Consider the following 24,046-nt stretch of genomic DNA (forward strand, 5'->3'; position numbering starts at 1 on the left):
GTTGAAACATAGTAGCCAGCGTTGAGAGGATTATTATTTTTACATCGGTCGGGAGGGATATATGCATTGTTGATGTTATTTTTTGTATGTGATTGACAAACGCTGGCGCCGGTCTCATGAGCCTGTTGGGTGGCTATAAGAAAAAGACCAATTACGATGGATATGAATCTTTGCAGTTGGTCGATAGCAGCGGTGACTTCAGTAACCGGGAGAGAGGCGGCAGCTCGATACCAGCAAACCTAGCAGCGAGGGCAGGCCCAGTGACACCGGACGACTACAGCACCATGGACAGCTCAGGTAAGTCTTCGAACAGAAGAGCCATTGTCTCTCTGTCAGGGTGTTTCGCTGCATGGGTGTGCTTAATGCATCAGTGGCCACGACATGCTGTTGTTACATTAGCGACCAATCCTTCCTGGATAAAAGATTCAACGTTTTTGACAATACATTCGTTTTAATCGTAAGAATGACTTTGAGTACTGTGTTAGCACGTATGTAAGTAATAACTAATGTCAAAAACATGTTAAGACACTGCTTGATATAGTAAGACAACTGCAAAGGCAGAATAAAATCTTCTATATCTGTGTAGATCAATAATATATTGGCCTATAAAACACATTTTGGCCAGCAAGTTTTGGCCAGTGCCGTTATAGACTGGTGCAGGTAGAGAGCAGTTGACTACCAAAACTTGATGGAATGCTGATGAGAGCTATTCTCACAGCGTTACACTGAAAAGTGAGAAAATCGTTATACTGCAAGAAATGGAGGCGGAGACAGATGCTTTCAAAAATGTGAAGGAATCATTTGAGATCCTCTGTCCCCTTTGAACACTGCTGCAAAGATTTTCCAGCTGCCTGGGCCCTGGTAACCCTACAGCAGTGAGGCCAGGGCGTTCACAGTTCAGTGCTCGGTGCCCAGAGCTCTGCTGACAGTCTGGACTCTGCAACACTAGCAGGCAGTCTGAGCAAAGGAGATGCAGCTGTACCTCAGTCTCATCATATGACTCCTGAGGCCTGCTTAATGTGAAGCACATTCTTTTCGTCGCTATCATATGACTCCAGAAACACCCTCATCACAGGTTGTATGTTAATAGTGGCGCTTTCCAGCCTAGCTTTTTATCCAGCAGTTGTTATTTTGGCTTAATGTACCAACTAAAAATATAGAGAAAGCTTTCATGTGAGATTGTGGATGGAAATTGATCCGGCACATAATATGTGCACAAATATATGTCCTACGATCCCTAAGTAGGATTGTTTCCCTGATCTGAATAAGGTATATTTGAATCTGATTCAAGCTATTGTCTTAAAGGGTCAGATGGTTGCATAATAGACTTGGCTGTCTCATCAGAAATAGCATTTACTTGCTAAACGGACAGAAATCAATCCTTTGTGTACTATGCTTGGGTACCCTTAAACAAGGAAATCCAAAACCATGTGAACTGTCTTCAATATCCTCAGTATCATTTTCTGGAAGCATTGATGCTATTTTTCTACTTGTGAATAGTGCATTTTGGAAATGCCATGTCTTATTTGAAGGTTGTCAGTCAGCAAAATGTGGCTTCATGGCCTTCGCATCTCTAATCAGCAACATTCTACAAACGGAAGTTACAGAGCAGGTCAGTGGCAGTGGTTATTCTTGGAGCTTTTATGTCATTTGTATTCTGATGGCTTATTGAAGTCAGCTGGCAGGGTCTGGCAGGGAGCTGAGCTCTTGGGTTCACAAAGGCATCAGAGATGTCTCTGCTGTGAGGATGAAAAGAGTTTGGTGAGTTCAGAGCAGTAACCATGAGAATTTTAACACTGCGGGCTTTGAAGTTTACCAGTGCTGGGTCCAAAAGAAGGCCACAGTATTTGTTTCCATGGCTGTTGCTTTTAATTCTCACCCAGGCACTATTTAAATGGTGCCAGAGCTCTCGAAAAATACCTAGGGCTCTTCTGTTACACAATAAAATCCAGTAAACGCAATTTTTTTTATGGACTGCATCAAAAAATTTGTTTCAGGCAATGCACTTGATAAGTCCAACTAAACACTTTTAGTGTAGTTTACTTGTATTAATTGTTGGAGAAATGCAATGGAGAAATTGATGCATTGGCTTGAAAATATGTTAAAACCTCAAGCTCTAATTAGCGATATATTCTTATAAAATACATGTACTTTGTAAATGTTTGAGAGTTCTGTCATGGATACATGGAATGATGAATAGTCATTCCAGTAAAGAGTAATTATGAATGAATGAATTACTAATATGGTATGTATCTGTTATAAGACCAAGTATGAATGTAGCCCATGTGTTTTTTCTGTTCACACTGTTCTAAAAATATCAGTGTTACTTTTGAGAGGTAAAGAAAATTGGGCCACTTTTATCTGCAGTGTGAACATAACCTTAGCTCATAAAGTGAGATCAAGATGGATTCCAGCAAAATAAGTTATGTGATGTTGAAAGGCTTGAAGATTAATTTGGATTGTATCTTTTTTACTGTAGCTTGTGCCGAATTCACCTTCTGTCTAAATGTAGGTTTAAGTGGCTGCATATCTACTCGCAATGTGTGAGGTGCATATTATGCAGATGTTTTCTGGCAAACCCTGTCTCTCAAATTTCAGAATCTGAACACTCATTCCTAATGACTGCAGTAAAGAACCGACTGTGGTTTTTCACGGGAGAAGGAAGTCCACCAACGTTGATTTTGTCCAGTGTTAGACATTTGGAATTTTAAACATTTGAACATAGAAATGCTGTGCTAACATGTAGAGAGCTAAAGTAACAAATACACTTAACTATAGGAACTCCCATTGTGTACTAATTTCCCCATTATATACAGTACTGTGCAAAAGTCTGAGGCACCTTTGATTTTTACATATTTTGTCTTAGATATTTCGATATTGATTTTTAATTTCTGCATTAGTGTGTCGGTAGAAAAGAGGTAATTTGGAATTTCCAAACAAGGAAATGTCACAGTGAAACTTTTGCATTTCGTTAAATAAGTCTAATAGACCAATTTTCTGATCAGAAAAAACTAGATTGAGGCTGTCTGGGACTACCAGTATAGCCAGAAGCAAGCAGGACAGCCAAAGTCTGCAGTACTGCAGCCAGTTCTCTAATATGTTTGGTACAACCTACACCTGATTTTCTTATAAAACTGCTGGGCAATGTATCTAAGAGAACTGATTAATTTCATTATTTTTCAAAGCATCTTTTCTCATGGAATTGTTTTACATGTGCCTAAGACTTTCATTACACGGTCAAAGTAACTTAGATCACATCTCTTCCCCATTCTCACATTTGTTTTGAAAAACTCTTGACCTCTTGACCATGTCTGCTTGCTTTTATGCATTTAGTTGCTGCCACATGATTGACTGATTAAATATTTGCATTAGCAGGCTGGTGTACAGGTCTACCTAATGAAGTGCTCAGTGAGTGTATATTTCAATATATGTAGAGTACCCGGTGAAGAAAATGCTCAGAGAACTGAAAGGGTCAAATAAAACAGTTATTTTTGATGACACTACAAACAATTAAACAAGCTATAAATAACTATGTGCAGCAATAATATATTATAAAGTATACTTGATTAATAAAAACTAAATAGGTATTATGACTGTACCAATATAATAACTACTAATTATTATTGTTTGCCATGGACTGAATGATTAAGCTACTGGAGAAGGTAACCAAGCACCTACAAACGGTACGGTATTGCCTCCAAAACAATGGTTATATTCCAATAGTCATAATGGTAAATACAGTAGTAGAAAATATAGGTTAAAGTCAACTGCTGGTGCCAATCTTCCTCAGTTAGGGGATTGGGGTGCTGGGCCCTGGGATATATTTATATAAACATGTAGAGTGATCCGCAACTCCCACAAAAAAGATCCACCACCCAAATATGTGCAACTTCATTTATTATGCAGAGTGATATCCAGAATGCTGACGCGAGAATAATTGTTCTCAGGCTCTGAGGAGGACACCAGTGGAAATGCGTTAGCATTGTAGCCGGCCTGCCCAGCACACTGCGCAGTGAGCCTAATGGAGCTGGCTTCAACCTCATTGCGTTGCCACGACAATGATTTGTGAAACTTGTTGACAGGGAAGATGCACGATGATGAGAGGTTTTTCCTCACTGGGGTTTTAGTCCGCTGTTCCTCTGAAGGATGATGCTTCAGATGGGGAGGGACTCAAGGAGAGAAAGCTACAGGAGCCTGGACCGAGTCTTTCACATGCTCTGTGTTTAATCCAAGCCTATAGCATACACTACTCAGACTGAGATTCTTCGACTGCAGTCGGCACTCATGGCATATGAGTCAGAATCCAGCTGCATGCTTCAGTGTTGTGTCAGCTCCTTCTCAAACACTGTTCCATTCAATCAACCCTCAGACAACGAGAGAAAATTATCTCTGGGCGCTCAGCAATAGTGTGGAATGGAGAACCCCTGATTAGGGCTAGGACTATGTCCCAAGTAGGCACTGTCTGGCAAGGAACACATTTGTTTTTTCTGGATAAAGAATAAATGTACTACAGTGACAACCTGTGCTTCACTCTGTTGATTTGGAATCAGAATGTGCACGTTCTATGTTATTATGTTTGCGGTTGTCAGTGTCTTGTTGTGTGTTTTCAAAGACGTGAAATCTGATCACTTGAAGGTGCTACATCTCCAGATATGGACGCTAACTATGGTGGGGGCCTGTTGGACATGGTGAAGGGGGGAGCTGGCAAGTTTTTCAGCAACTTTAAGGACAACATCAAAGATACCCTGAAAGACACCTCCACCAAAGTCATGCACCAAGTGGCAACGTAAGTTCCTGCTGTTTCCTGATGATGTTCCACCTGACAGTTTTCATTTGAAATGTGAGATTAGATTTTAATGAAACTCATCTGTCTGCTGAGATAATTAGGGCCAAAGGGTAAACCTTTTATGCCCTCTTAACACTGTATTGAGAACTGGAGAATATTAGTCTAACTCACAGGAATATAAAAAAATATGGTATCACCAAAAAGTATAAGAATCTATTAACTGTAAGAACATGGATTTTGTCACAGGGAGGAAAACATGTTCATCTTATTAAGCCATAGATGCATGAGATGTGCTGAGATGCATGTCAAGACCAATGTATTGGAGGGGAGAGAGAAAGAGTTGTGGGTCATCAGCATAGGAATGATAAGACAGGCCATGGGAGGATATGACAGAGCCAAAAGACTTGGTATAGTGAGAAAAGAGGAGAGCGCCAAGGACGCCAAGGATCAGTGTGTTTTGAATTTGAAAAAATACTTAATATTAATCCGACTTCACAGGACAGATAAAACAGGAGATTGAGCTTGTGAGATTGAGTTTATAAACAAGATTTGTAAATGCTCACTTATGGTTGAACATGTGACCCATTTCAAAATATCCATAAATTAAAGATTTATAGACTTAACAAAATACAGTAACTAATGATGAAAGGCAGAGGCTCCACAGAAAGCCAGGAGAGAGAGAAGAAAGAAGGTTGAAGTGATTCCTGGTTGCAGAGGGCCATTCTCCACAGGCGTCTCTGGCCACACAAAGAAGGGTCTGTGTGGGCCTGACAGCTAGCTGGCCTCCAGAGGCCTCTCCTGTCCCTCAACCTTCATCAGTACAGCGAGCTGTCAGGGCAAGAACCCAGCAACTGAGCCCCAGCATGTCACTTCACTTAGAGGCACTGCCCTCCTATTATTAATGACGGTTTCTCATGCCAACTATCTACCGTGTGATAAAGATACATTTGTTTTAGCACAGAGCAGGAAGTGTAACCAAGCCCCATGTCCTTGTGTTTATGGTCAGTTAATTCTGTGAGGCTGCAAGGTCCCCTGTGCCTGCTGTTAGAGAGTATTTAGAAGAGAGACTAAGTTCAGGTGTTCCCACTTGGTAAACAGTCTGCATTTATATAGCGCCTTTATCCAAAGCGCTGTACAATTGATGCTTCTCATTCACCCATTCACACATTCACACATGCACCCACACTCATGCCGATTGGCTGCCATGCAAGGCAACCAGCTCGTCAGGAGTAATCTTGCTCAGGAACATTTTGACACTCCTAGGGGGAATCACTGCCCGATGACTGCTCTTACCTCCATGCTGTAACACATTCAGTCTTTGTTTTTTTGGAACTTGAAATGCAAATTCATTCTTGTATGACTATATTTTAACATAACGTGTTTTATATTTCCCTGCTAGCTTGAAGATGTATCCAAAGATGTACTGTCAAGCTTATTATGGCAAATGTTTGACATCAGATTTCCATCTATAATGTATTAGTCCACATGTGTGTATGTGTGAAGGAGGCATGTGTTTCATGTCACAGCATTTACCTCTGCGGGATTCCATACATGTCGTGACAGGTATTACACACCGGAAGTGGGAGGAGTCATAGGACTGGATTTGTGCCGTGTTGGTGGATTGTGATTCTGCTCAGTGTAGCAGAGTGGAGCATGTGGGTTATCCAGGTCAACCTGGGGTAGCTTACTGACATTGAGAGGGATTAAAAATAGCAGGCCCGCCCAAGGGGAAGGCGGCTTTGAAGCGATCTCTTAATGGCCGCAGGCACGTAAAACCCATATCCACTGTCTGCCGTGCGACAGTGAGTGAATGCACAAAGCTTTGTAGAAACACTCAAAGGGTACTGTATCGGGGATGGAGAGTGGTGGTGGTATTGTACTGCATGCCAACCAATGCCGGGGGCAGTGGCCAGTGTCTGAAGTCCATGTGTATGTGCATGTGTGGAGGTAGACCTGTGCAAACCATAGCATCAAGCCTCTTAGAGCCCGAACTCTTAGTGATATCTGAATGAGGGTAGCCAGCAAAGGGCTATGGTTAAATGTCAGGAACTTGTGCTAATACTGTACTTCAAATATACTGCCATTAAAATGTCACACCTGTTTATTTTAAAAAGTATCCATGTTCACACCAGGTGTACACCTTAGTAGTTACCAAATCACTGCGCAAGCTAGGCTAACGCTAGGTTAAAATAGAATGCCGTACTCCAGTGATAGCCTTCTGAAGATTGCTTACTAATGCCGTCTTGCCAATCCTTAACAGCTTAACAGAGCTGCTTTATCTGTTGCATAATGAAACATAAAATCGCCTTAGGGATGCATGGCTCAATCTTCACAACAGGCAGAGAAAAAAACAGACCCATAACTCACCTAATTCTCCCTAGAAAATTGCAACCTCTTACAAGTTTTCGCTTTTTTGACTGCCATAATCACCTCTGTGGGTTTGTCAAAAAATAACATTCAGTTAAATCTTAAACTGACTTAAGACTGACTTGTTGATGATATCTCAAATATGCTATTGTTTTATGACACCAAGCCAATCTAGTATGATATGACTGAAGAGTACAAAATGTCTGCCATTTGCTGAACAGCATGTGTGACTACTTTCATTACAGTTATACAAAAGGAGAGCTGGACATTGCATATATCACCTCCCGAATCATAGGTAAGTATATGCTTCACCCATTATTTTCTCATGAGATTTGCAAGAAAGTGTAGGATATTTGGGAATGTTTTAGATTTAATGCATGATTGCTTGCTGGGATAGGTTGCCTGAATTGATCAAATGATAACATGTGAAAATAGGCTTGATAATATGGGCTTGGCCATTGGTTTTCACAATAGCCTGCCTCAATATGCAAAATCAGTCTTAAACCATTCTGTGCTTAAAGTCCATTCTTGGTCAGTTTTTTAGTTTGGAACCTTCAGCTCTGTGTGGGTTCTAAGTGTCCTTATTTGGAATATGTGCTCCTCGAAAAAGGCAGTTGCCAGTTGCCACACTTGGCTGTGCAGAGGCCTGTAAGATAGTCACTGGCTCCCTGTGGAATTCTGGGAGCTGTGGCTGTAATGTGACACCCCAGTGACTTACATCATCAAAGTCCAATCCATACAGCCTTCTTTACCTCCGGTTACCAGTAAAGGGTTATGAAGTGCGGGAAACCGTTCTGTGCTGGCTCACTCTGAGTCTTATCGGCTGTTGGCTCTTCCTCCTCTCATGAGCCTGATTTCCCTCTTCATCCTCTTCACGCCCCAAACTTATGCCCTTATGCCCTCCGTCAAGCCGGGGATCTCGGTTCTGGGTTCAAAAAGGTTATCGTACTTTAATATTACCTCCACAACATTCCTCAATCCTATTGATATGAATGTTGTGGAGAAACAAACAGTGGGCTCCTGTGTGTAGAAATTAGTATTTTTACACAATGCAGTTTCTGTGCTGGACTCTATTGTCTCATTCCTAAATACAGAGGCTGGGGTAATGTAGTGCTGTGGTGTCAAAGATCCTCTCTTTTCCCTGACAGTGATGTCATACCCAGCTGACGCTGTGGAGATGAGCTACCGGAATCACATCGAGGATGTTCGCTCATTCCTGGACTCCCGGCACATGGACCATTACACAGTCTTCAACCTATCCCAGAGGAACTACCGGGGGGCCAAGTTCTCCAACAGGGTGAGGGCAGCCCTGAGGATGTGTCTGTAAATCTGGATATGGCTGGTCATGTTCATGAGTTTGTCCAGGGCCTGTGGAAGGCACAGAGAAAAAAGAACATGGTTTCAATTCAGCTTAGGAAATGAAATACTGTTAACAAGCCGGTGTACAGGTCTACCTAATAAAGTGCTCAGTGAGTGTACGTATCTAAATGATCTACCTCTGTCTAGACAGCAGAATCCCTCCCCCTATTTGACGCAGACTAAAAACACACCTTTTCAAACTGTACCTAAGTCCTGCCTCCTGATCCCCCCCCCCTTTTCCGATATCCCTATCCCTCTAGTCTAACCAAAAAAAATTCCACTTCTGATGACTATGTTTAGAACAGCACTTCATGTGTATTTTACTAGTTATGGATGTGTTGCTTTAACTTGTGGAAGAACCTATGCACTTGTAAGTCGCTATGGATTAAAAGCGAAATGCCAAATGACTAAAATGTAAATGTAAAATGACCTTGCAGGTCCCAGTCATGCACCTTAACCACTACAGGCCACCCTGCAAATCGCCTTTTTTCTTTTCTGAAGGATCTTATAATGCTCTGTGTTGACATGATCCATCATGACACCTGAGTCTACCCACATGACAGTGAAGCTGTTTTGCACTCTGATGGCGGCTGTGTCATTCCGTATGTTGTGTGATACAGTGTGACTCATTCCCGCTCTCTTCTCCCCAGGTTTCTGAATGTAACTGGCCTTCGCGACAGGCCCCCAGCCTCCATAACCTCTTTGCTGTCTGCAAGAATATGCACAATTGGCTCAGACAGAATCCCAAGAATGTCTGTGTTATCACCTGCACGGTAAGAGCAAAAGGAAGACCAGGCATGTCTCTGTCCCTCCTCTCACTCTGCCTCCTGCCCAGTATGTGAAATCTCTCACTGCCTGAAGGGTTTTAGAATGCGGTGTGTTCTAAGCAAAGCACAGTTTGCGCCGTGCCTGTTTTCCACTGTGGTTAGATGAGGTTGAATTTTCAGGCTGTTATTTAACTGGCAGATCAAGGGCTAAGTAAAAACACATGTTACACTCAATTCCAGTCAAAATAAAGAACTGTGGATGTTTTCTGTCAAATGGATCTTGATGCCATTACGTGCATTTCTTAATGCCATTATGCGGTTCTGGCCAAACCAAGCTCATAACGAAGGGGTATGAATAAGTATGTTTCTCCTGTAGTTAGAATTCTTTCCTCAAAGCTGTTACAAACAAGTAACCCAGTATTGCTGCCATGGTCCATCCAGACTGTATCCTTACATAACCTTCAAACGGGTTGTGTATAACTGTGGGAATATTTACTCTACAAAAACTGCTGAAAAGATCCATTGATGGAAAATCTGCCTGGTCCAATTTCATATTTTAATTCAGTAGATGTAAGTTTACAAATATTGCAGAAGTTGGCACTGCATCTCAAAACTGTGTAGCTGCGTGACCGTACATACTGTATAATTTAAGTGTGAATGGTAACATGACCCACCAAGTTGCTTGTTTTCATTTCGTTGCAGTGCATAGCATCTCATCCCATGCATTTTGAATTAGCAGTTTCTTAGTTTAAGAAATGAAGTTTATTGTGGTTGAACATGCCTGTACTTAGGTAAGTTTGCTGTATCCTTTACCCTGTTTAAGGATGGCCGAGCCCCCTCAGGCATTCTGGTCTGTGCCATGTTCTGCTTCTGCCACCTCTTCTACAACCCCGTCCCTGCCATGCAGCTGCTCAGTGCCAAGAGACCGGGATCCGGCCTCTGGCCCTCCCACAGGAGGTAGGGCCTCCCTGACTGTCCTCCATGATGACACAGCTTCCAATCGAAACACAATATAGTGTTGTCATAACCAGCTCTAGTTGCTGTATCATATATGTGTGTATATGCGCTCTGTGCTCTTTTTACAATAGATAAACAATAAAATAAAATAAAATAAAATAAAATAAAATAAAATAAAATAAAATCCAATAAAATAAAATATATTACAAGCTTTTTTTTGTGTTGTATGTCCATTACTTCTCCAGAAGCTGCAATACAATGTTTTAAAATAACATATAGACACTCAAGGGAACCTTATGCTAATTTAGTAAATTAGTTTTGCACTTGTTGTAAAAAATAAATTATATATATATATATCCATGGTTTGTACTGATAAAGCACTTGTCCTTGGTGCAGTGACACATCCTTTGGACCAGGATCAAACCATAACCATGCCAACTGGGCGGGAAACCCTTGGGGTGAATCATAATTGGCTTTAATATCACCTCGAGGGGGGGAGGGCCTTAGCTAACAGTGTCTCCCTCCCCTCCGGCTCATTGCACAAGAGCCACTGATGAATCAGATGTAGACCTGTGGTGCAAGACTGCGCAGCTCAGCAGGTGCACTGCAGAATGGAAACGAGCGATAGCCAGTCGCTTCAGTGGGCATACGAGCTGGTCTGCGATCTCTGAAAAACTTCAATTCCTGTCGGGGGATTCTGCAGCAATAGAATGGGCCTACAGAAAAATAAGGGATAAATATGGATGTACAGTAAAATAAAATCCTTGGCCTTTTGGACAAGTAAAAGTTAATTTGATAAATTCCCAGTGGGTAAATGATAACGCATGGTCCTCGTTACAGGTAGTTGAATTTTTGTTTCCTGTGCCCAGGTATATTGGCTATGTATGCAGCATGGTGTCGGAGAAGCCAACCCTACCACACTTCAAGCCTCTGGTCATCAAAGCGGTCACTATGAGCCCCGTCCCCTGCTTCAACAGACAGCGCAGTGGCTGTCGACCCTTCTGCGACATCCTTATCGGTGAAACTAAGATCTTTTCAACAGCACAGGACTATGAGAGAATGAGGTAGAACTGCACTTTGTTTCACTGACAACAGACAGACATGCACACACGCATGCACACATTCACATATTCCTGAATCCGGATGGGTGCAGTTAATCTCTTTTTATGTGTCATACACTCATCCTTTGTTCAAAGAGAAATAAAGGTGGAGACAAACAGTCTACCTATTGACACTGTAATCCATTATTCACAGGGGATATTACTGGAAATTTCCATCCAGTACTGTATATGTACTAATAGATTACTTTTACTGAACTTTACTTTAATGTTCACTCTGTAATGCATTAAATAACCACAGACGTTAAAGTAGGTCTGTTTATGGTATTACAATGTGCCATGGAAGGTAAAAGCAGTGCAGGTACAATAGTCCTGCCTCTACTGTAATTGAAATCAACCTAATTATTAATAAGTTGTTCTCTTACCACTGAGCCTGACAGTGATGATGGTTGGTCTGGATGGCATTTTAGGAACATGTGCAAGCTTTTGTGTCTTGTTATTTCTGTCTTCTCTCTCCCCCCAGAGAGTACAAGGTACAGGAAGGAAAGGTGGTCTTTCCTCTGGGCGTGAGTGTTCATGGAGATGTTGTCGTCTCGGTCTTTCACATGAGGTCTACCATTGGGGGCAGGCTACAAGCCAAGGTATGGAGAAGCTGGGCATGTGTTTACATCCTCAGTTACCATTGGGCACAGAAGTGAGAATAGACCATAACCTTCGTTCTAAAGATATGGTTATTCACTTGTTCAGTCAAACACTATTATCATGACAAAAGCTGACATTACACAATCTCTTTGCAGGTGACAAACACACAGATATTCCAAATACAGTTCCACACTGGGTTCATTGCTCCAGGCACCACAGTCTTAAACTTTACAAAGTAAGTCCTTCTTGCTTCCCGTGGGGTCTGTGTATGGCCATGTCTCTATGATCTCTACACACACATGCTAGTATTTTTCATATGTATGTGGGTGTATTTATTGTGTGTGTATGTGTGTGTGTGTAGGCCAGAGCTGGATGCCTGTGACTCCCCAGAGAAGTACCCCCAGCTGTTCCACGTGGTGCTGGAAATTGAGGTGGAGAGCACGGACAAGCAGAAGGACTTGACCCCGCCCTGGGAGCAGTTCCCCAACAAGGACCTGATTCCCAACGTCCTCTTCTCCTGCCAGCAGGAGCACCAGGAGGCCCTGGCTATCGCAGGTAGATAAAACGGGCACCCCGGTGTTGGGAGTGGTCACATAATATTAATTTTTGTAGTGGGCTTACAGTTGATACCGCACAATGTCTGTATAAAGCACACAGATTTACATCAGCTTTTACCACACAGCCCATTTATTTCACCATTTAAGCACTTGCTATGCATAGGAAATAGGATTAAAAGGATTTTTCATAATTGCCTTATAGTTGCCATTGGGACTCGAGACTTCATTTAAATCAAGTATGAGAATATATTTCCCCAGAAAATGGAAATCGCTCAGCAATCCCCATTTGTGATTTTACTGAATAGGTATCAGGATGATTGCTGTAATTAACTCAGTGTAATGCAGTTTCATTCTCTCCTATAAAGAACAAATGGAGGGACTGGACCTGGAAGGTAAGGTATAGCATAGAAATGACCCCTGAGGACCCATAGCATAGCCCCGTGAAAGTGTGCAGTTTTGTGGCAGATTTGTTAGACTTGTGTACTGTATAGCTTGGCCAGCTAGCTGTCTGGCACAGATGAGGGGTGAATCATTCATGTGGAATATGGCTTTGACTCCCAGACTCCCAATTGGATAGACACGATTTACTGCTAAAAATTGAAGGCTGATGTCATAGAGATTCACTGATCGATACATGCCTGGCAATCGTAAATAACAAAGAGACAAGCTTCTTGACTTTGAAATAGGAACCAGTTTTGGGACTCAGCTTGCCACTCAGTTCCTACAGCAATTTGTTTAGAGGAATCAGGGATTAGAATTACACATATTAGAAGCACAGATTATATTATAAACCAATAATATACTTCAGTCTATAATAACTGTTGCAGAGCCGGTCTTTGGTAAAAGCTTGGCCGATGCAGTAACGGTAAGAGTAACGAGGAAGGGCCATAGCTGGATTTTTCTATTTAATGATGTGGAATTTCTTAAATTACAGATTGTTGTGTTATGCAGTGCTCCCAGCCAGAGAGAAATGCAACTGAAACCTTTTGGTTGTAATAATGAGGAACTGGAAGTCTTCCAAAAAGTCAAATGACAGGTTCCAGTGCTGCCTCTGGTCTGTTTTGAGTACTTGGCACCACTTGTTAAACAGCTGTCCACTGTGTAATCTTGCAAAAGATTTCCTTCTGGCAAATAAATAATTTTGGTTGAAAATGAGCAGGAAGTCAATTGGAAGCAGAGACTTCCTGCTCTTGAGCTCCCTTGCGTGTCTTGCTGCTGGTGTGCTGAGATGCGACTCCTGGTGTTCCGCAGACCCCGGCAGGGATGGGCGTCCTGGTCAGGCCACCCAGGAGAGTGAGCCCTCCGATGACGAAATGCTGTCCCTCTCCAGCCAGCAGAGCAACACCAGCAACGAGAAGCCCGGCGCCGCGCCCAAAGGGGCCACAAAACCTGAGGTCCAGTCCCCCTTCGCCCCTCCGCCCGCCGCCGACGACGTGGACCTCCTGGAGCTGGACGGGGACACGGGGGGCCTGCCCTGCTCCTCCCCCCAACCCCCCACCACCACCGACCTGCTCGGTGACCTGTTTGGGACCGGCCCACAACCGGACAGCGGTCCCGCCTCGACCCAGTCCACTCCGCGGAGAACCGCACCCTCCTCTTCGCCCTGCCCTTCCCCCCGCTCCGCAGACAGTAAGTCCGGCGCGGTTCTCTGGGGCCGGGGGAAACGGGTGGTTCTGGGCTGCGCTCGAACACAAGTGAGACTTCCTCTCATCTGTCTCCGCAGGTTTTGATCCTTTCGGGTCGGGATCCAGCCCCAAGCCGCAGGAGTTTATGGGCTCGTTTTTAGGGCCAGGTAATGTGAGGCAGCCGGACCCTTTCCTGCATGTCGCCGCACGCTCGCCGTCTCCCACCATGCAGAATGCAGGCGTGGGTAAGGCATGCGGCTGTCCAACATGTGAATGAGGCTTCTTGACGTGCGCATTGCTGCTTTGGGATGTATGTGGGCAGGAGGTGTGTGCATGCGCGCTTCGCTCTTTCTGGTGTGGTTTGAAAATCACAATCCACCCCCAGCTGTGCATCAAGTAGGGTATGAGTGCGTGGGATTTGCCTTTCACCTGTCAGGGTTAGAGCTGCGACTAATTGTTCTCCCCCCACGCCTAGGACGTAATTCTCCAGTTCATCCCACCACCCCTTCTGTGAGTATTCATCAGCAGAACACAATGGGAGGCTGGGAGTGGAACAAGCCGACAGCTTCAGGTAATGCATGAACTCTGCCTGTTTATCCAGAGCCCGGTTCAGAACTCACAGACCCTCTGAAGGGACTGCTGTGACATCACTGTTCACAGGGATCTGGCTCAACAGAGACCTCTAGTGGTGTGGTTTTCAGACAGGAAATAACTATACAAAAGCAGGCTGCATGCTAAGTGGCATGGTTAATGTTGAAAAAAAAACTTTTTGTATATTTTACTTTTTCAAGCTGTACTCCACTTCTGAGCTCCTCAAAAATATGTAGGTTTGCTTTCATCTTTGTATCTGCAATGGTTGTGAAAAACCTAATGTAATAGTTCGTGTTGCATAATATTTTCAGTGTAGTGGTATGCATTTCTGCTTTTGGGCCATCCTCCATAGGGCTTTCATAACCACAGCCATTACATGGCAGTGACCAAGTGCATTGTGGGTTTTTCCACATAGGAGGTTTTGGAATGGGCAGTAGATCAGCCAGCACCAGCCCCACTGGTTCTGTCCACAGCACGCCCACGCATCAGGCCAATCCCAGCACACTGGACCCCTTTGCTGACCTCAGTGCACTGGGTACAAATCTGGGAGGTGAGGGGCAGAAGTCCACCCTGTTCCTCTTCTTGTGAAGTCTGCATGTCCATTACAAAGTCTGTGATTCTGTTATTTTCTCTGTTGTTACATTACATTACATTAATGGCATTTGGCAGACGTGACTTACAGTTGATTCTAGACTAAGCAGGAGAGAATCCTCCCCTGGAGCAATGCAGGGTTACACTTGCTTAAAGAATAATGTTTAAAAAGCCTTTATTGCAATGGCATGTAATGGCCGATATGAAGTTTAAAAAGCAACTGTATCAGTAGATATGCCTAGCACCCTCCCTTCAAGAGCTCCTTGTTTTGCATTAGCTACCTGCGGTTTACCCAGAATTATTTTTGAGCGCTTATTAGCTGCTCTATTTTTCTTGTTTATACTATCTTTTATTGTATCAAGTTCCTCAGTTTGCAATGAAATCTTCTTCTTCATGGCATGCAAAGCCATTTCTGACATGCTGTGGCTTAAGAGGGTTGATAATCCCTCTCAACAGGAGAATCATAACAAAAAATCAGCAGCTTGTTCAAATTCTGGGATTGTAATTGCGGTTGCAATGAAAACCGGTACATACATTGGTGCCCAGGACCGAGTTTGAGAACCACTGATTCAGTCGATTATATTCAGCCGTTGCGTCGACTCTGATACAATAGAATCCGAATACATACGCGAAGCAACTGCTGCGCTCCTGCTCTTCCTCAGGCGGATCGGGTTTCTCCAGCAAGCCCACCACCCCCACCGGCCCTGGGGGAGCGTTCCCCCCGATGGGGTCTCCACAGCGGGCTTCCCCCCAGCACGGGGCAGGTGGGGGCTGGCAGCCGAGCACGGGGTTCACGCCGTGGCAGCAGGGTGGGGGGGCGCAGTGGCAGCCCCAGCAACAGCAGGCCAAAGCGGCTCCCCCGCCCATGCCCCACTCGTCCCCGCAGAGCCGCCCCAATTACAACATCAGCTTCTCCGGGATGGGCGGGGCCGCCGCCAGCTCCTCCGGGAAGCAGCCGCAGCCATTCGGTGAGTCTCGAGCGGGGTCGAACGGACCACATTTCCACACCGTCTCATTCCGGAAATCCTGTTTCAGTCGTTCGGCTGGAGTTTGTGTAATCAGCGTTATGCTAGGAAGGCCGCATTGAAACCGTGTTGCGAAACTGTTTACTGAAGTAAAGGGCACCGAATCAATTTCATCATGTTTATTTCAAATTATTTAGGCTTAGGGAAAAACTTACCACGGTATGCTGCAGGCGCACCGAGACATGCGCCAAAATGTGCAAAACAAGACAAAACACAAAAAATGGAAAAAGTACTGGTTGTGCTGGAACATAAAAAAAAAAAATTCTGTGTGCCCTTCCCCTGCTTCTGTTATTTGGAGTGCGTTTTTACACATGCACTGTCTCTCTCTCTCTTACTCACCACATCCACTCAGAAACCACAGCTTTGGTGGTTTCTGTGAGCAGGGACTGCTCCCACAGTTTTCTATAGCCTTATTCTGACTGCATTTCCCAAACTGACTGTGTTTTCAGTATTTATTCAAAGTCTCAGTTTCTGTGAAAAATGTAACATGCCTGAAGCCTTATCTCCAAGGAGTTAACCTATCCTTTCTACAGCACCCACAATTATTTGTCCCATCCCATCAGTATTAACCTTCATCGCACAATTGTAATGGATTCATTTTGAGCTATTATATGTTTGAAATGAGTTTTGATAGCTGTTGGTCTTCCTATCAAAGGGTCGGTCATTGAGTTGCTAAATTGCACACGGTGGAGAGTGCAACACATTCACACCCGAGTACCAACACCTTCTGCCTATTGTCTGTGAAGGGAGGCAGAAGTGGCACAAACACAAATGTTAAGCCCAAATATTTAGGAAAGGTCATGAAAGGAGTCATTTTAATTTTAAAGTCTAAACCCCTGATCGCTTTCTATTGTTAAACTGGTCTGCAACATATCACAAATTTCAAATGCTAACATACCACCATGCTGCCATGCAGGAAAGAAGGTTACTATATGCAGTAGTCTTTGTTTGAACTTTTAGCTACGACTGAATTCCCCCTTACTGTGAAAATAAATGAAAGATGATGCTTGAGAAGTGCTTGCTATTCATACATGCTAAATTGGTAGCTGTTATAAGGAATGGTTCTGATTATTTTGCTAATCATTTCTTTTGAAAAATTTGCAAAAGCTGTACCATATTATTATGTTGACAGGGAATGGTTGGGTTGCTGGGTGGCTAATCCTATTATGACACTGCATTATGGGCCCCACAATAATAATGTGAATAATGGGGAGATTCTTTCTGAAATATCTTTTGTGACAAAGTGCATTGCAGATGCTCTTCCAAGACCATAACCTTTGTGGTTAGATAAACCCTTGCTCATTATGACACTAAAAGAAACCTTGTTTCTTCTGATCCTTGATTTTGTGCAGGGACCAAGCCCAAAATGGCTGCCGCTAACTTCGATGACCTGTTGTCTGGACAAGGCTTCGCGGGTGGTAAAGAGAAGAAAGGGCCAAAGACAATAGCAGAGATGAGAAAGGAGGAGATGGCCAAGGAGATGGACCCTGAGAAACTGAAGGTGAGTTGTAATGTGTGAACATGGGGGAGTAGGAAGGAGAGGAGAGGTAGAACCAGCAGTCTGACCCAGCTCTCTTTCTGTCAGATCCTGGACTGGATCGAGGGGAAGGAGAGGAACATCCGGGCCCTACTGTCCACCATGCACACAGTCCTGTGGGAGGGGGAGACCCGGTGGAAGCCGGTGGGTATGGCTGACCTGGTCACCCCGGAGCAGGTCAAGAAGGTGTACCGCAAGGCCGTTCTGGTGGTCCACCCTGACAAAGTGAGTCTAGTGCTGAACATCACCAGGTACAGGGCTGCACTAAAGCTTTCATGCTGTGTGTCTAAATCTACATGCAAGCAGCAAGAAATATGAATCATGTTCCGATTACAGCAAAATGAATGTAACATGCCAGGGTTTTTTATTTTTATAAAATATATGAAATGTTCACATTAACTGTTTCTGTTGACTGCCTGTGTTACTTTGAAGTAACTCTGCTGCATAAGCACCGCTAATCTCTTTCTTTAAAGGTTACTGGGCATAGGTGATGATGGTTATTGAGCTTGTTAGATGTCAAACATGGTGAAAGAAAGAACAAGAAATGTTGGTTAGCAGGAGAATACAAGCTCACTCAGCTCAATAACAGTATAGGAAACAGCAATATGAGTCAATAGATTATATAATACTGTAGAAGAGGTATTGCCATAGAACATGTTGGAACCATGAAAACAATTCTGTTTGGCTGTTCAGTGACTGGGCTATACAGTACATTGTACCTGACCATTTTCTGACTTGCCTTTGTAAATGTGTTCTTTGAAAATGTAGATATTACTATTTAATGACTATCTAACAGACCTTCTCTTGTTGCTGTTTTTCAAGGCCACTGGAGAACCCTATGAACAATATGCCAAGATGATTTTCATGGAATTGAACGATGCCTGGTCAGAATTTGAAGGCCAAGGACAAAAACCATTGTACTGAAATGTGAGAAAGTTCTTGCTGCGTCCGCTGTCTGATTTTGACTTTCCAGTCAATATGATTCTCTATGATCTGAACACTCTTTCATAGAGATGTTAATTTACAAAGTAACTTGTGTAGGTTTGTAAGCATCAGACTTGCATATATGCCTGGTCACGTACTGTCCATTGAGAGATGCAACGCTGGCAAGTGAAAAAGAATGACGCTTGCAAGTCCCTTCTAAGGATGGGATGATACTAATTCAGAACAAAAATAGACGACACAGGGATTCGCAGTATTTTTGTTATTATAACGACAAATGAGCTGCAATTTCATGAAGGTTAGAACTGACTTAACTTCAGAGCTGCATTCACATAATCACCCCACAAGGATACGTTTCTTTTTCCAATTGAATCATTTACCTTTTAATGAGTATATCTCCTCTCCTTTTGGTAATCAACCACATTGTGAGCTTTTGAAATCGCTCACAAAGTAATGACATTATTTTTCACACAGTTGTTTTATCAGAATAGCAAATAGTACGCTAACAATAATAATCATTGACTATATTTATGTTAAAGATCTTTCATAACAACTTCTCACTCTTGCTAAGTTGTTTATAACTCTAGAGCCCAGCTGTAAATTCAACACCAGTTGCCATGTGATACACAGTAACGATGAAATGTGTTTCCAGGTTGAGTGGGTGTTGTTAGACATTGGTCAAATTGCCATGGTAGTTAGTGAAGCTAATGTCTGGACAGGGATGGAGATCTGTATGGAATCTGTCATGTTTTTTATTTGACAACGATTGCCCCCCATAAGGTGGTCATCTCATATCTTGTACTGTATGTGATCCAGTCTTCTCTTCAGTTTACAGATTTACCCTGTCAACTGTGTGATTGCATGCCCAGTGGAGTTCCCAGTATCTTGGCCCTCAAGTGTCCATGGTAAAAATGGCAGTTAGGACTCGATAGATCTCGATAGGTCTCTGTTTCCACCATTCTTTTCAGTCAGTGCACAGCACACTGTGTATTATACAGTAGAGACTCTGTGTTTACTCCCCGAATCAACTACTCTTTCCATTCTTAAACAAAGTCAATATCTACAAAACATAAATGAAGAGATGGCTCAGCTTTCCAATAAGTACAACAAATGTGGTTTGAGTTTTGGCAAAGGCCCACATTTGCTGCCCTGCATTACCAATTCTCAGTTTGGAAAAATGTCATTCTGTGTTGGCGTTTTGTGTCAACTTACATATTTGCATTTGAAAGTCACAATGGGGGTTATTATTATTATTGAAAAGCAGAGTTTTTATTTTTATGTTTAGCTTCTGTGCATGTGCTGTTTTAATGGAAGACTGTTTCCAGAAAAATGTCCCCTATTACCAAATCTAACGTACATTCTCAATATCAGATTAATGAAAGTCCATTTCCACTACTTTGATCTATTTTGGAGTAGTGTAGACAAAATTAGCTTCTGCACCCAATAGGGTGTTTTGTAATGTCACTTTGACAATTTTTATAATTTCTGTGTTTTTTACCTGTCGTGTGTCGAATTTGTGCATGGGTATCCTTATAACACAGAAAATAGTATTTGTTATTATACAGTAGACTAATTGGAGATTCTATACATTGCCAGTAGATGCAAATGTGTGAGTGAATGGTGTGTTAAAAATGGCTCTGGTTTCCTAATTTTTGAACAAAGTTTTGCATTGATGAAAATACAGCACATTATCACTCTGAGAGACAATGTCATCTGACGACATAGTGCTGCCCAGGATGGAAAAATGGTTAATTACTCACAGTACTCTTAGTTTTTTCCCTTCACTTTCATTGACTTCTGCACAATCACATAATAAACAGTAATAACAGCTCTAGATAAGTAATACAATTTTTACGATTGTATTTTCTCCACACTACTGTCTTCTGACAATGTGTGACTAATACATTTACTGACAGGAATCACCCCACATCAGTAACTGTTTTACTGAGGCATCCATGTCAGTCAACCTGGTCAGTCTTTTACTGTGAAAAAAGGGAAGTTATACTTTTTTAATGTTTCTATTAATGTTACTGTCCCGCAGTGACATTAGCTGATTTGTATCGATTTATTTAGATTTTAGTTGGCAGTGTGTACCAAGGACATGTATAATTTATTTTAAAATCCTAATAATAATAATTTTATCGGAATATATCTTTTTATTTAAAAATAATTCTTTATAGTATTTATGTTAAATAATTATGTTTTTTTAACTTAAACTGGATTACATTCACAGCTGCTGACCGCAACTGGGTGGGTGTTTGTGTGCTGAAAGTTCAGTGCCTGTTTTCCTTGCAGAAAAGTTATTGATCATTTCTTAGTGATTATATTTTGACGAGTGGACTGACAAATATAATACAAACTTTGTAACTCATGTGATACCTCTTCCCATATTTCCTTTTACCTACACAGTTCAATATCAGTCTGTGCATTGGCCTCATACTGTATTCCGAGGATGTCAATCACATTATGGAGTAACAGTTGCTATGTGTAAGACTTAATGAATGTCTAGAACATGCATAATTGTTGATCCAAAAGAGGCAACCATTTATCAGATGTATCTTGCACATGTTCTGTGTGCATGTTTCCATTGCCAATGGAATCCAGATTTTGTAAGTCATATTTCGCTAGCACAATCCTTCTTATGCTAACACAGCCATGGGAATATGAAAGGATCGATGTGCTTTTTAAGCCATTATGCTACCTGTCTTAGTGCATAACTTGGTTATGTGCTCAGTTATACAAACAACATTTAAAACCATAACCTGCATTAGCAGTGTTGCATTGCAGTTAGCTCTGGGGTCTTTATCAGCAATGGGAGAATAGCGCACAATAGGCCTACTTTATATGAAAGAAAACGAAGGCATAGCTACTGTATCAGTTTGGTCAGGTGCTTCTCCAGTCCTCTTCAATGTTGCAGAAAAGGGAACCGTTCAAATGTTTGTCTACAAGCCTGACAGACCTATGGACAACCAAGTGTTTTAACTGCAAAATGTGAAATAATAAATCCCGAAGTTCAGAAAATCTACTTTGAGGTGATATCTTGAAGGCAACAACTGTTTAAGTGAGAGATCTGGAACCTAAAGCAATGTTGAAGCTCACTTTATATAGAGTACATGCACCACTGAAACTATCATGAGAAAGTGGTGAGTTTTGGATACAATTATGTGTTTGCTTGTCTGCTGTAAAAGTATTACTGACATGTTAATTATGTTTCTGTGATGTTGGTTTTGTTGTTCATGCCATCCTGTACATATAACAATGTGCAATGCACAAATAAATGAAAATGTTAAAAAAAGGTGATCATATTCTGTGTACATTTTCTGACTTTTGATTCTATGGTAAAAGGTTAAAAACTGTGTAGTATTAGTATATTAGTATAGTCTCACGGGCATCATTTAAATTAATTTATCGAAATGTACAGATAGATGACCAGCCTCAATGGAAGATATTTACATCCATCCATCCATCAGGGAACCCGTATGGGAATTGCTGCAACAGACAATAATTATAATGCCCAACTGTATGGATTCTGTCTACTGGTTAAATAAACAAATGATGTTACTGTATGTCATGAATTCAAAGGCCCATTGATCTGGGAGTACCAATCTGCCCTCCATCTAATGTTCAGATGAAATGGAGATGGTAATTCATTACAATTCCTTGCATTTATATAGTGCTTATCGCAGCTGCTTGTGACTCAGGGTGAAACTCGCCTCAACCACCACCAATATATCGCACCCACCTGAGTGATTCCCAGCAGCCAGATGGTCAGTATACACCAGCTGTGGAGAGGGAGAGAATTTTTAGCCAATTTAAGATGGATATATTTTAGCCAGGACACCAGAGAACCTCCTACTCTTTGCAACAAATGTCATGGGGTCTTTAATGACAACAGTGAGTCAGGACCTCGGTTTAACCTCTCATCCAAAAGACAGCGTCTCCTACACCACAGTGTCCCCATCACTGCACTCAGGCATTGCGGTTTATTTTGACCGGAGATCACTCACTTGCTTAGCTTCTACCATTCAGCTGCAGCAGTCTTCATGGTGGTATGGCTGCTGGGTAAATCATTCTTCTGTTCTTCCTGCTGAGTCCAGTTGCATTTTGTCATAAATCTCCAAAAAGACGGCAGGTATCCCATAAAAAAGAACCATTGAATGACATGCACAATTTACCATGAACTGTGATTGTATCACTGAGAGAGGACTTCTCCCATTCACCTTGCCAAAAGTGAATAGAGTGAATACAAAGTATCATATTAAATCTAGCACCTTTTTTATTTCAAATGTGACTGAGAGCCTATTAACAGTCATTTCCAGCTGTAAAATAAATAAAAATCCTTTTCACCTTAGTGTTGTAGCAGTGCATTTCCACAAGGTGGCATCTTTCATTCATAGCATTATAAAAGGCCTTCACTTTGTATTATTATTTGAAAATATTATTTGAAAATGCATGATGAAGTTTTCAGTAAAATGTCAAATTGAACAGTACATTTTGAAAAGGCAATGCCAATCTTTGTAATATATTCAATCATTATTTTGTTAATGTATATGTGATTTGTCGCTTGAATGAATTATACCCTATTGTCTATAAAAGATGGCTATTGTGTATTGTACTGTTTTGGCACTTAAACCTACAATCAAAATACATTCACTTGCTATTCATAAAGTGTTGCATAGTGTGTACAGGCAAAAAGAAAAAGTCTTTAAGGTTGTCTTTGTACTTGAGCTCCATTAATGCTTCTGTCTGTACTTGAGGATTCAGAATTGCAGTCATCGTAAAGCATTCAAGCAAACGGCTTTCTCATTAAGCACTGCATGTGGGAGTTTTAGCAATGATGCTTTCACAGTGTTTTATGTAGACTGCTTTACGTCATCACTATGATCAGTGTGTCAAACAAGAGCGGTGGGCTGGTGGGCATTTAAATACCTGCTTTCATGCAAGTGATACCCCCCTACATTTTATAAGGCTCTAGTATGAATTCTTCAGGATTTCTATTCATCATTGCCGACCACCACACGAAAAGTGAAAGAAATTGAGGAGATACTGTGGTGTACTTCATTTTCAGTTGACACGGAATGGCCCTAATTAAGTGGTTGTTTTACCATTTCTATATTTAATTTCAGCTTTCGCTTTTTTTCCCATATAGCGCAGGAACAATTTTCTATGAGAAACAGGTACATTTGATTAAGTTGTTTTTCTATGAAAAAGCCAATAGCTTGAATTAGGAATGGAGCTGTTT

General features: G+C 42.0%; 1 protein-coding gene across 1 annotated transcript; it reads left to right on the forward strand.

The window, feature by feature from the left end:
• Positions 1 to 22,104, forward strand: dnajc6 (DnaJ (Hsp40) homolog, subfamily C, member 6). The gene is made up of 19 exons (XM_061239514.1): positions 1 to 297; positions 4,636 to 4,786; positions 7,399 to 7,448; positions 8,302 to 8,450; positions 9,163 to 9,285; positions 10,103 to 10,236; positions 11,106 to 11,300; positions 11,818 to 11,935; positions 12,092 to 12,171; positions 12,298 to 12,491; positions 12,859 to 12,885; positions 13,745 to 14,122; positions 14,217 to 14,363; positions 14,594 to 14,689; positions 15,125 to 15,259; positions 15,963 to 16,268; positions 17,678 to 17,826; positions 17,911 to 18,087; positions 18,685 to 22,104. Exons 1-19 carry the CDS (start codon positions 117 to 119, stop codon positions 18,784 to 18,786), a joined length of 2,892 nt encoding a protein of 963 aa, XP_061095498.1. The 5' UTR covers positions 1 to 116; the 3' UTR covers positions 18,787 to 22,104.
• Positions 22,105 to 24,046: the final 1,942 nt, after the last annotated feature.

The sequence above is a fragment of the Conger conger genome, chromosome 4 (assembly GCF_963514075.1).
Source record: "Conger conger chromosome 4, fConCon1.1, whole genome shotgun sequence".
Classification (NCBI taxonomy): Eukaryota; Metazoa; Chordata; class Actinopteri; order Anguilliformes; family Congridae; genus Conger; species Conger conger.

Excerpts from the sequence above, each read along its gene's own strand:
- dnajc6 (XM_061239514.1), top strand. The coding sequence starts at position 117 with ATGAGCCTGTTGGGTGGCTATAAGAAAAAGACCAATTACGATGGATAT. Across the intron at positions 11,936-12,091 it reads GGGGCAGGCTACAAGCCAAG|GTGACAAACACACAGATATT; the intron begins GTATGGAGAAGC and ends ATCTCTTTGCAG. Across the intron at positions 12,492-12,858 it reads GGAGGCCCTGGCTATCGCAG|AACAAATGGAGGGACTGGAC; the intron begins GTAGATAAAACG and ends TCTCCTATAAAG.